The following is a 12,560-nucleotide window of genomic DNA, read 5'->3' as shown; positions in this document are numbered from 1 at the left end:
AGGACTCAGCTGCTCGGATTGAGTTGGGCAGGTCATTCCACCAGGAGGGAACAGTTAATTTAAAAGTCAGGGAAAAAAAAAAACATAACATAAATAAAAAAAATTAAAAAACATAGCATAGTCAAAGTGTATATAGCATATAGATAACAGTATATATAACTGTCAATTCTTTGAGATGCCTTTCTCAAATTTCAATGTCACATTTTTTTTCCTGCAGAGATAAAGATTACTTAGTTTCTAATCTGATACAGTAATAGACTGAGACAGGCTCCGATTAATAAACTAGATAGGAAATGAACTGTGGGGATCGAGTTTCTACCATCTGGTTTCTTTCCTCATACCGTTTTTAGTGTCACTAAATAAGAGCATCATATTAGCCATCTGTGCCTTCCTACTCCGTCACGAACACCACTGTGTGTTCCCATCTACCCCCACACTTACGCACACACTGACACTCTCTCACGCATGCCAATTCCTGCATCATCGATGGGCGCGTTGCTATGGCAACATAGGAGTGTCAGTGTTAAAGGCGCATTATAGCAGCGTGGTCAATTGGTGAGTCAGCGTCAGGAAAGAGCAGTAAATCTATCGGTCAGATTGCTCTTCCTGTAACTCTCTCTCCTTTTATGGATTGTTGTCAAATACAGTTTCTGTTTCTTTTCACTATAGAAAAGCTCCTAAAATGTGGTGACAATGAGTAATGCTGACAAAATCACATGATTTATCCAAGATGGAGGGATGTACACGTGTCAGTTTTAGTTTTTTTTTTTATCATATTTAGTTATATATATTTTTTGTAAGTGTTAATCTCAACAATATTGGTCTAAATCTCTCAGCATTTTGTTTATTAAAATCTATCCCTCATTCATTTTACTTTAATTGCAGGACACAATAAATAACAATTCCTTTGGTGAGAAAGAACGGAGGAAAGAAAAGAAAACCCATTCTTCATCACCACACATTAAGGGTGAGTAATGGCCATGCACACCACACAAATGAACATGTCTGAAGAATTTCCGAGACTTGAATTTTCCAAACAAGTAATTTTTCATAATCACCTCTATGCATTAGAGGAACTACCATAAATGAAAGAAATACAAGTTGTAGGTGTATTGTTGTTCATAATTGTAGGTGTTTTTGTAGTATTCGCTTCCATGGAATGAAAATGTGTTTATGTGTTGTAATTAACTTAATGGGATTTTCGTCAATCTACTTACCCAGAGAGTTCATCAGATTTCTTCTAGTAACTCCTAGTATGAAAAAAGGCTTGGATACTGTAAAGCTAATGTGTTTAATTTTTGTTGAAATACATTTATGAGTTTAAATACTATTGCTTTGTCCCAATTTGGATGGGTTCACTATATACTAAAATTATATGCTTCCCTGATGATGGGAAATTTGCATTTGGCATATGTAAGCATTAGCACTTACCTAAATGCTGTATGAAATGAAAATTCACACTATTTTACAAACCCATGTTTTTTATCTTATTGTGAACAATTCATGCATGTTTGACTTTTCTCTTTTTTTCTTCTCATATTGCCTTGTAATTCTTAATCAAAATGTCATAACTGGATGTTTTTCTGGTGACAAACTTCTCCAATTAAGATCTGCCACCATCCAAACGATGGATTGAAATAAGTAGAAAAAGAAATATTTTCTTTTTCGATAATGTACATCGATAATGTACTATTTTAATTTTACGTTTATACATTTGGTGCTGAGGAAGCTTTAATCTCATATTATTTGCTGGTACCTTTCTTCAGTTGACAAAATGACACTTCAACTCCATATTTTATACCATATATCATATATTCACCTTCTATATTAGTTTAAAAGTCATCAAGATTGATTACTTCTTGTTCAGAGTGAAACTTAGCAATTTGCATGACTTTTAATATGGCATTGACTGACATTTTTACATAATCCTCTTCAGATGTGTTCCTCCATTAAGTCATCAAGATTGATTACTTCTTGTTCAGAGTGAAACTTAGCATTTTGCATGACTTTTAATATGGCATTGACTGACATTTTTACATAATCCTCTTCAGATGTGTTCCTCCATTAGGCTTATTGCCTAATGTATAATCTTCTGTGTGTGCGAAACAGGAGATCCGGCGGCCAAACCTGAGCAGGTTAGCCTGACCGATGGGGACAAAGTTCAGGCCAGGGTGGACACCAAACCACGGGGCCCTGCCTCCTCCACGAACAAAGCCTCCGCCTTTCACACCAAGAAGAAGGACAAGTTTTCTGAGTCTTTGAACAACCCCAATGTGGTGGCGCCCCTCACGCAGACGGTCATGAGGGAAAAATCCACGGAAGTGACCCTGATAGAGGGTGTCCTTGACATGCCGACCATTTGCAAGGAAAAAGCCCGGTATCACACCGCCAGCAGCTATCGGGAACAAGTGCAGTATCCTGCGGAGAATGAAGGTACGTGTGACCAGTTGGTCGACAAAAACAAGGACTTTCACATTTCGGAAGGAAATGCAACAGAGGAGATCCACCTCACGCCAGTCAACGGTGAACAAGAGCGACCATTTCTGTCCCAGAGCAGCGACAGCAACCGCATGTCCATTAGTTCGGACACGGAGCTTCCTCCCCTTCACTACTACCCATCGGCGGGTTGTCCGAACCCCTCCATTAGCGAGGAGGATGAGGTGTACCCACCCACGCCCCCATGCCGAACTGTCAGCCTCAGTGACGCGGGGGACGCAAGTAAGTGGGCTAAAACCCACAAGCCTAAAGTGGCGAAGGAGGACACAGGGAACTTAAAGGCGGTGGCGGTCAGCACGGATGCTTCAGGACTGACGTATGACTCAGTTAAGTACACCCTGGTGGTGGATGAGCATGCTAAGCTCGAGCTAGTGAGTATTAAGGACTGCTACAAAGGATACGAAAGTGACAGTGACAATACAGTCTACGAGTCTGCTATCGACGAGGACGAGGAGGATCAGGAAGTGGATGAAGAGGAGGAAGAGTCGGGAGGGAGGGGCATGAGGAGAGACACTTCCTGTTTGTCTGCAGACTCCACCACAGACACCACCTCAGACATGCCGCGTTCCCGCAAGTTCATGAACATCTTTGTGAATGGACTGTCACGTTTCTCTGGTGAGTAATAAGAGCTGATTTGGAATTTGGAAAATAATAATACATTTAGAATTTATTTGTAAAAAAAATTATTATTTTTCTTAACATAGGGGTTGTTGCAAATGTGCACAGATCTTAATTATTTAAGTACTCTAAAATCCATTTAGCCATTTCTTGAGGCTGCTGGGGTATTTCGGCTACTTTTGACCGTGAAACACTTCCATTATCCACAATGCCTAGTTTATGAGTTTATTTTTTGGCTTCTGATATGTTACAATAAACTTGAAAAATAAAAAAAATACATCTGATACAGAAATGTATCCAAAATCAATTTAAAGTGGCAGTTGTGCAGCAAAAAGGGCCATGTGCTCCCAGTAGATGACGGTTTTATCTCATAACCTGTCCTATAAAGGGGTTGAACATGCAATATAATTCAGAAAAAAAATTATGGCTTATACATTTATAAAAATTAGCTCTTCATGTAAAGCTAAAAATCCATTAACCTTATATATTCAGTGGATACACCAAATGAAGGCAAGGGCAGTGTGAAAAGGGCTCAGAAGGAATGGCAAAGTGCCAAGGGTTGAACTTTGTGGCACCCCTTCAGTAATACATCTGCCAACACTTTGCAAGAACTACAGATTTTCCTCATTAATTGGTTTGCTAATATCAGACCCACCTTTCACCAGCCAGGATCAAGATGATGAAATTCAGCCAGCAGTTCCTACCCAAATTTGTCTCTATCCTTTGTTGTGACAATGAACGTTTGTTCTCCTACTCAGGTGCTGAGTTTGGATTCTTCTCCTGTGTTATTAATGGAGAGGAAAGAGAACAGAGCCACAGAGCAGTGTTCAGGTAAGGATTCGATCAAATCCTTGATACACTATTTAAAAAAAAAGATAGAAAGTAATCAAGTGACTTAAAAGAGATATTGAAACATATCCCAGCCAAGAAAGTTTCAGGCCTTTTTAAAATTAAGCCTATTTTTGGGACCATTATTATTATTTATTTTTCTGCTTTTTTGACATTCTTTTTTTTACAGTTACGCAAACAAAACATACTGCAATACATTTTTACTGTATTTGTTTATTATTACGGTATTATTATATTTTTAATGTGCTAAATTGTCATGAAAATAATGTTACAATGCAACTAAAAGAACTGTCCTAAAAAAAGTCTACATTTTATTTTGTGAAATTCACCTAAATACAAACTACAGTGAAACCAGACGACAGCCCTAAAAAATAAAAAAAAGAGTACTAAGACATATCTTACTATGCAAATACACTCTTAAAAATAAAGGTGCTTCACGATGCCATAGAAGAAACTTTTTGTCTAAATGGTTCCATAAAGAACCTTTAACATCTGAAGAACCTTTCTGTTTCACAAAAGGTTCTTTGTGGCAAAAGAAGGTTCTTCAGATTATAAAAAGGTAAGAAAGAGATGGTTCTTTAAAGAAGCTTTGACTGAATGGTTCTTTGTGGAACCAAAAATGGTTCTTCTGGCATCGCTGTGAAGAACCTTTTAAGCACCTTTATTTTTAAGAGTGTATATAATTCGTTCAGAGAGACACTCTACTCATGGGTGGTACCCTAAACCACTTTTTTTCTTTTCTTTTTTTTTTTTTTACCTGAGCATTCTTAATTTTGGCTTGTTTACAGGTTTATACCTCGCCATGATGATGAGTTGGAGATGGAGGCGGATGACCCCTTATTGGTTGAGGTGCAGGCCGAGGATCTTTGGTGCGAGGCCTACAACATGCGCACTGGATCCAGAGGCATCTTCCCTGCATTTTATGCCGTCAAGGTGACAAAGGATGAACTTGTTAAAGGTAAATCTTGGCTTTGCTATAGTATTTTAAGTATCTGAGCTTTTGTTTCTTGTGCATTGAGGAATAATGGCCTTCTCTGTCTGCTGTGATTTATTCAGAGGTCAAAACTGACTGGATGGACAAATTCTGGGTAAAATTCCTTGGTTCTGTTCAAGTGCCGTATCACAAAGGGAATGATGTGCTTTGTGCCGCCATGCACAAGGTATACTAATCCATTTTTGCATTATAATTCTGCCTTGGATTTCCATATATTTACATAATAACTACAATGACATGATGTTGTTCATATTTAATCTGAAGTTCATATGCAATCTGATTATGTCAACAGATAGCATCAAACAGACGAACAACAATGCAGTTCAGCCCCCCTTCACCTTGCATTCTGGAAATCAACACAAGAGGAGTGAAAATCATTGTTCAAGATGACTGTCGGACTTCTGGAAGGGTTTGTATACTGCATTCTTCTTAAAAAAATATAAGCACAAGGGTCATTCCTGTCATGCAGTACCTTTTCAAACCTCAAACGTTAAAATAAAATCGTTGTAATTTTATAATTTATGGAAGTAATTCAATAAGGCTTGAGGGTGTCAATTTACTTTAATAAAAATTGATGATGATAGGAAATAGCATAGTGGGAATCAATAAAAATTGACATTTGAACTTGGCTTCATATTTTGGCTAGATGTTGCCACCATAAGGCTCTTTCACTCAACTGTGCTCTGTGACGCAACATATTCAGTCCCACAGTTATGCAATGAAGCATCTTAAGACCGAATGGTAATCTGTAGCCATAATGTGGGGGGATCTCGCCCCCTAAGCCCCTGTGAGTGAATTAGTGAGCGTGCTCAGTGATGTAAATCACAGGGTTCAGGAGTTAAGCACACATACTACGACGACCTCGCACCACACTGACATCATGTGGCTGCAGTTTACGCTAATGTGTTTCAATCCCTGCTGCTGATTAGACCACTCAGTCTTTCTTTCCATATTTTACAGGGTGAGAAGTGCTTTCACTTTTTTCAGTTGAAAAACATCTCCTTCTGTGGGTGCCATCCGAAAAACAAGAAGTGAGTTTGAACAGAAAATCATGGTTTCTCTCAAAATGCTTTTATTAGGTCCTTTCTGTCAATTTTGACTAGTTCTCAAGTGAAAATAAGTGAATTAGGGGTTAAATAAATGTATAAAATACTTGAAATTAATTGTAATATTCATTTTAATAAATATAATAATATTTAATAAATGTTGAAAACAGTTGTGCTGCCTAATATTTTGTAGACATGTTCTCAGGGCTCTTTGATGAATAGATTCTTAATGAATCTTAATAAATTTAGATGAATAAAATTCTTAATTTGGGACTGAGAGTTTGTGGTCACTTATTTAAAGCTGTAAATACAATAACTCAATGTTTACCCATCTACAATGCCCCCTACAGGGAAAAAGAGAACATACAAAAACAACAATAAAGCCACAATCTTGACAGTAAATACTACATCATTTGTTTTTTTCAGGTACTTTGGAGTAATAACGAAACATCCAGCATACCAGAGATTTGCCTGTCATGTGTTCTTCTCAGATGATACAACCACGAAACTGGCTGAATCTATAGGGTGAGTTGTTCTCTAGTCATTTAAAGATCCCACAAACACAATTTTCTTTTTTGATTTACTGTTGAAACACTAACTCAAACATTTAGGAACATATCCTACTCATTTAACATACTGCTTTTTGCATATTGCTGTATACAAAAATACATATACAGTAGTATACATAATTATTTGCTAGTTAGTTGCAGGGCATATCATCTTCAATTTAGTAAGCCATTTGATTAGACCATAAATAAATAAATAAAAATTTAATTGGACAAAAATGTAATTACTTATTAATTTTATGGTCCATTTTCCCAGAAAGAGAGATTTTTTACATCATCTTTTGACAAAAGTCAGCTTTTAGTTGTATGCTAAAATACAGATAATCTCAGGGCTAATAGATATGAACTAAGGACCATAAAATGTTGATTTTCATTTTGTGAGAAGCTGGATCTTTTTGCTAATTGGATTAAAATAGTAGAATCTTTCTGTTGATTGGTCAAAAAAGAAAATAGATTGCAACGGTGCCTTTCCACTTTTCAATTTTCACATAGTGAAATGAACTAAACCAGCCAATTACAAGGTGAATCACATTGTTAAAAAATTTGATTTGAAGCCAAGCCAAGAAGTATTAAAAAATTGGACCAAAAACAAAGGTGCAAGACTATGTGGCTTTAGTGAGGGGAATGAACTACAATCCCATGAAGCATTACGAATGACAATCAAATTAAAAACAATAGGCCTAGAGAAATAGAAAATACTGATTTTAAAATGTTGACTTCATATGAAGATAAGTAGTATGAGAGCACAGGAAGACTGTACTACTTTTGGTGCAATTTGTCGCTAATCTCTGATTGGTGGAGATTCTCTGAAGAATCGTGGGTAATGTAGTTTTTCACCCGGAATTCTGTTGTTAAATATGATTAAGAAACAAGTTAAAATTATGCAGGCTGATGGCTTTAACAAAAGCGTATACCAGCGATTAACAACAACATAGCTTAAAAAATAGCTTAGAAAATGAATGGAATTTTTACTTTCAAAACCTGGTTCTGTTCCTGAGTAAATTTTTTTAAAGCACAAATAAAAGCAAAACTCATTCTACATCTAAAAATCACATCTAGACCTTCCCAAAATGCAATTAAAATATGACTTTAGTGCATATAATATAGATATGTATATAAAAAATACTTTTGTTTTTATAGGAAAGCTTTTCAGCAGTTCTACAAAGAACATATGGAATATTCCTGTCCGACAGAAGACATCTTCCTCGAATGACCTTCAGTCTGTTCATATTTTTCCATTATCACATACTATATGAGGTGTCGCATGATGGTGGTTTTGAGCCTCTTTGTAACGTGTTATGTTGATGATATAATGTTGATGTCTATTTTAGACAAATGTTAAAATCGAAAACAGATATCAGCTACGGCGCAACTACTTTCACATTGTGCAACTCGAGTATTACTGACTGGTGTAAAGCCTTACGAAGTTTAATAACAAAAAAAATGTTTGATGTGAATTGTAAAAATCATTTGTGCGAAGTTTGGTTTTGAATTCATTCGAAGCACAATGTTTGATGGATGAAACAACATAAGATAGAAAGGAGATCTTAAAACAACTGTATGTAAGTTTTTTACCTTGAAATATCAGTTTCAAAATCTTCCAGATGACAAGTTTGTTTTGCGATTCGGCCTGAATCAGTTTTCTAAAGTGTTTTTGAAAAATCACATACCCTGCCTTTAATCTGAGGCGAATGGTTTCTGATTCTTTCCCACGCTCCTCCACAAACGCCTGGGAGTTTGGTAAGCAGGTAAGAAATACGCGAAAAGGGCGTAAAGATTGCTTTACGGCAGCAACAAAGGCAGCAACAAATGCACGTGTACAGCTGTTGACTGTAATTACGACAGCGAATTTCACTCTTTTAACTGTAGGGGGCTCCAAAGTCGCATAAATACGCATACAGTTGCTTTAAAGCTAGACTGGATCCCAAAATCAAAGTTTATCTGAAACCAAAGCTTTACTGGGCCATGTCCTTCTTCACTCAGAATGGAAGAACCATGTAATTGAATGCAGCCCAGTCTGTCCATCTAGTGTCCCACTATGCGAAACCCCAGGTTAAAGACCACTTTCCAATGTTTCTCACATCGTTTTGAAAGGGTGGTTAGCACCGCTTTGAACCCAAGGTTATGAAACCGTGATCCAGAGCATTGCTGTGCCACAATTTCAAGTGTTGTATGTAAAATAGGGTAATTGCTGCTGTTTATCTTCAGTCACTTGCGCACTACAGAGTCTCACAAATACAATATGGCATCCATGCTCCGTCTGTTAATGCTTTTTGTTTTTGGTTCTCGTATTTAATGTTTATGTGTGCTTATATTCCCATGTGTTGCTCTGTTAAACAGAGCGTAGTCTGGGCTTATTCGCATTCTGCTTCAATCTCAGTATCCCTGACGTATGTAGCTGTGAAAACCAAATAATTTTATTTTCTTTTTACATATTATATAAGATATCTTATTTATAATTATATTGAAATGGAAAGATCATAAAATATATTATTCTGGCACTTGAAAATATATACGGAGAGGACTTATATGGTGCTGAGGAATATGGCTGTCTGGTTATGAAAAATTTGTTCTTTCTCAATTGTTTCCCCCCAGATACAAAAAGAAAGGTTTTAAAGCCAAGGCCTAAAATGGACCATCTTCACCAGTCCTTTCAAAATGGCACATCCTCACAGCATGCGCATACCTAATATGCAATATTCACTAAACGAGCAAAGTTTTCATTGAATAGATCAACAGGCCAAATGGTTTTCAGTTTTGAAGATGTTTTGCATGGTATGGCCATTTTGAAAGGTGGTATTCAGTTAATAGGACCATTTGTGTCTGCAAAAAATATCTGCGAACCGATCCTGCAAAATCACAAGTTGTGCCTATTTCATTTATCACTGTACATTGTTTTGTTTTGCTTTTTGAATGATCATATGTCTTCTGTGGAACCCATAAAGTTAAATCCTATTTATAAATGGATTGTCCTGGAGTGTAGTTATTAAAAGTGTGTGTGTGTGTGTGTGTGTGTGTGTGTGTAATTCACATATTGTGAAATATAATTACAATTTTAAATAATTGTTTTGTATTTTAATATGTTTTAAAATGTGATTTATTCCTGTGTTGCAAAACTGAGTTTTCAGCATCATTACTCCAGTCTTCAGTGTCACATGATCTTTCAGAAATCATTCTAATACACTGATTTGGTGCTTAAAAAATGATCAGTGTTGAAAATTTCAAAAGGACAACATTTATTGTAAACATATATATTTGTAACAATGTAAAAGTCAAAAGGTCTTAACTTTTTAAAGCATTCTTCCTGAATAAAAGTTAATGTAATATTTTTTAAATATTACTGATCTTACTTATGTTTGTTTAGTTAAACTACATTTTATATATACCTTATTGCACTCATATATTCTTTGGGTTAAGTTCATCACAGACCAGTTACTCTACTACTGAATATTTATTTTATGCAACAGTCATATAAGCAAGAAGTTAATATAAAATAATTGTCTTTTCAGAAAATATAGCTGTCCAATTTATTTATTTATTTTTGCTTCAGCAACATAAGTAGTTGGGTTACAGAGATGCCCACAGAACTAGAAAGTAGTGAATACAGACAGCATACATCAGCACTATTGAAATGCCACTTTTCTAATCAAATTAGTGAACCTGCACTAACAGTTGTCTAAAAAAAATCATGAAGATGCTAGCAAGCAGGTCTGTGCATGTTAATTCTCAGAAGAGTCAGTCTCCTCTGTAGAACCGTCGCTCTCCATTTCGATCCTCTTGTGTTGGTGCAGGGACTTGCGCGGTGAGGCCTTCTTGGACATTTCCTTCTGTCCCACAGCGCTGCTGCTGCTATTGTTGGACGTCGGGCTGATGGCGACTTGAGCTATGCTGGAAGAATCACAGAAACATGTTGTCAAATGCAAGTACATTAGCTTTAATAAAAGTGTTAAATATAAAAAAAGATTGTTAGCAAGCTCTCCATCTTTTAATAACACACGGTTTATAGTTAACCAGCAAGTGACTGTAATATACTCTTTGAGCAAGTCCGTCTCTCTCACAGTCTCTCCAGCTCCTGGTCCATCTCTGGATCAATCAGCAGGTCCAATTTATTGGGAAGAGCACCTGATAAATAAATGGCACAAGATAAAGCATTCAGTTTATATTTCGAATTAATAAAAGTTACAAGTATTCAGAAATACATTTAAGCATCACCTAATGCTCACCGATGTCTTGGTTTACTCCCTCATGTTTGGCCAAGGCCATCAGGAAGCCATAGAAAGACACTCGCTGACTGCTCTCTAAGATCTCCTTAATGGCAACAGTGGAAGGAAACCTGGTAAAATTAAATCACTATCATATTCTAGTAGTAAAGATGGCTATAGTGGGTGCTATTAAATTTAGTGATAAACAAGTTACTACATAAGCATACTATTATAATTGTATTTAAATATAGATGCAATCATTCAAATGTAATTTAAATATAATTATATATTTAAAGGTAACATATTATACACCTTTCTGGAGTTTTATTTTAGGTTTTGATGTCCTTAAGAATATATATTTGCGGTATAAGTACCAAAAACCATCTATTTACAGCTCCTTTCTCAGGAGCTCTGCTTTCAACAGGTCGATTTTGGCCTGTATAATTAATATTCATGAGCCTCTTTTCTGATTGGCCTGTTGTTTTCTGAGTGATGCACGGCCAGGCCAACCACAGGTAACTAGGTTCATGTATGCTGTAGCCTGCTATGGCAAATAGAAAAATAGAAACACCTGTAATGATGGCCACTGCTGAGGGAAATGTTTTCCGGTGTTGTGCCGAATTCTGCACCCCTGCCAGATTCCGCTACCTGATTGCCTAATCCCAACCCCACCCCTAATCCTAACCCCTCCCCCACACCTACTCCTAAACCTACCAATATTATGGGGTGCATAATCTGGCAGGGTGCAAATTTCGGCATTACGCCGGCCTTACATGTTTGAGCCGGACTCAGGCGACGGCAGGCGACAACGAACCACCTCATCAAATGCACTTACAACAGGATGTTTCAGAATGGTAATTAATTTGATTTTTTTTCCCAAAAAACCGAATGCAGTAATCTACATAACTATTGCTTTCCTACTTATACAACATGTCAGCATCAAGTTAGCAACATGTTAGCATCACGTTAGCGTTGCATAACCGTTTACAAACTATAATTTCAGATTATGCAGGCTCCATAATGTAACAGTTTGTAATAATGTAATAATGAAATTTACTTACGGGTTGTGGACATTACATAATGCCTGTTATATTACAGTATATAAAATTTCACTTACCACATAAATAGAGTAAGGAGAGATGACTGAGGACGATGGCGAATTGCAGATCCTGAGCACCTCTGACAAACATGTAATCTTGTAAAATGTGTGGTAAGTACTGCCGCTCCATAGTATAAACAAAGTACGTGCGATTGCGAAAATCGAAAGTGAAAGTGAAACTAAAATCGTGCATTCAAAAGCAGTTTCAATGCCAGGCATAATAGACTAAGACCAGAGTGACATCATCACTACCCTGTGAAAGCGTTTCTATGGTTACTCGAGGCTCCGTCTTTCATCGGAATAATCTCATCCTCATTCACTTTCACAGAGTTTGTGGAGAGTGTGTATGTGATTTACCAAGACCTGCTGTCGGGGAAGAACCCAAACATAATGGTCAGGAAGTCACAATGGCTCATGAAAAGGCACAGCTACTTTATGCAGGCTGTGTGCATTTGTCTGTGGATTGACTGTTTTGAAACTTATATGGTAGTTAGCCCTTAGACCTCAGTTATCATGAAAGAAGCCAGGAAATTTCAGTTTTGACAATATGGGACCTTTAAATATAAATCGAATATAATTAAAAAATAAATTGCAAATTCAAAAGTAATAAAATAACTGTTGAAATTTTTTTTAAAACCTATAATTGTGTGTGTATATATATATATATATATATATATATTAGTATAATAA

General features: G+C 36.5%; 1 protein-coding gene and 1 pseudogene across 1 annotated transcript in view; one reads left to right on the top strand and one right to left on the bottom strand.

Moving 5' to 3' along the window:
* mapk8ip1a (mitogen-activated protein kinase 8 interacting protein 1a) overlaps positions 1 to 8,172 on the top strand; it is a 16,987-nt gene extending 8,815 nt beyond the window's left edge. The window contains exons 4-12 of the mRNA XM_016519786.1: positions 886 to 967; positions 2,110 to 3,111; positions 3,873 to 3,945; positions 4,752 to 4,921; positions 5,020 to 5,123; positions 5,250 to 5,366; positions 5,918 to 5,988; positions 6,430 to 6,528; positions 7,710 to 8,172. Of these exons, the coding sequence (XP_016375272.1) occupies positions 886 to 967; positions 2,110 to 3,111; positions 3,873 to 3,945; positions 4,752 to 4,921; positions 5,020 to 5,123; positions 5,250 to 5,366; positions 5,918 to 5,988; positions 6,430 to 6,528; positions 7,710 to 7,782 (1,791 nt within the window). The 3' untranslated portion in view covers positions 7,783 to 8,172. The remainder of the gene's footprint in view (positions 1 to 885; positions 968 to 2,109; positions 3,112 to 3,872; positions 3,946 to 4,751; positions 4,922 to 5,019; positions 5,124 to 5,249; positions 5,367 to 5,917; positions 5,989 to 6,429; positions 6,529 to 7,709) is intronic.
* Positions 8,173 to 10,288: 2,116 nt separating this feature from the next.
* LOC107714017 (UPF0705 protein C11orf49 homolog) overlaps positions 10,289 to 12,560 on the bottom strand; it is a 10,989-nt pseudogene continuing 8,717 nt past the window's right edge.

The sequence above is a fragment of the Sinocyclocheilus rhinocerous genome, unplaced genomic scaffold (assembly GCF_001515625.1).
Source record: "Sinocyclocheilus rhinocerous isolate Xijiao unplaced genomic scaffold, SAMN03320098_v1.1 scaffold568, whole genome shotgun sequence".
Lineage (NCBI taxonomy): Eukaryota > Metazoa > Chordata > Actinopteri > Cypriniformes > Cyprinidae > Sinocyclocheilus > Sinocyclocheilus rhinocerous.
The sequence above is the reverse complement of the archived record's forward strand: the minus strand, read 5'-3'. Positions and strand labels throughout refer to the sequence as shown.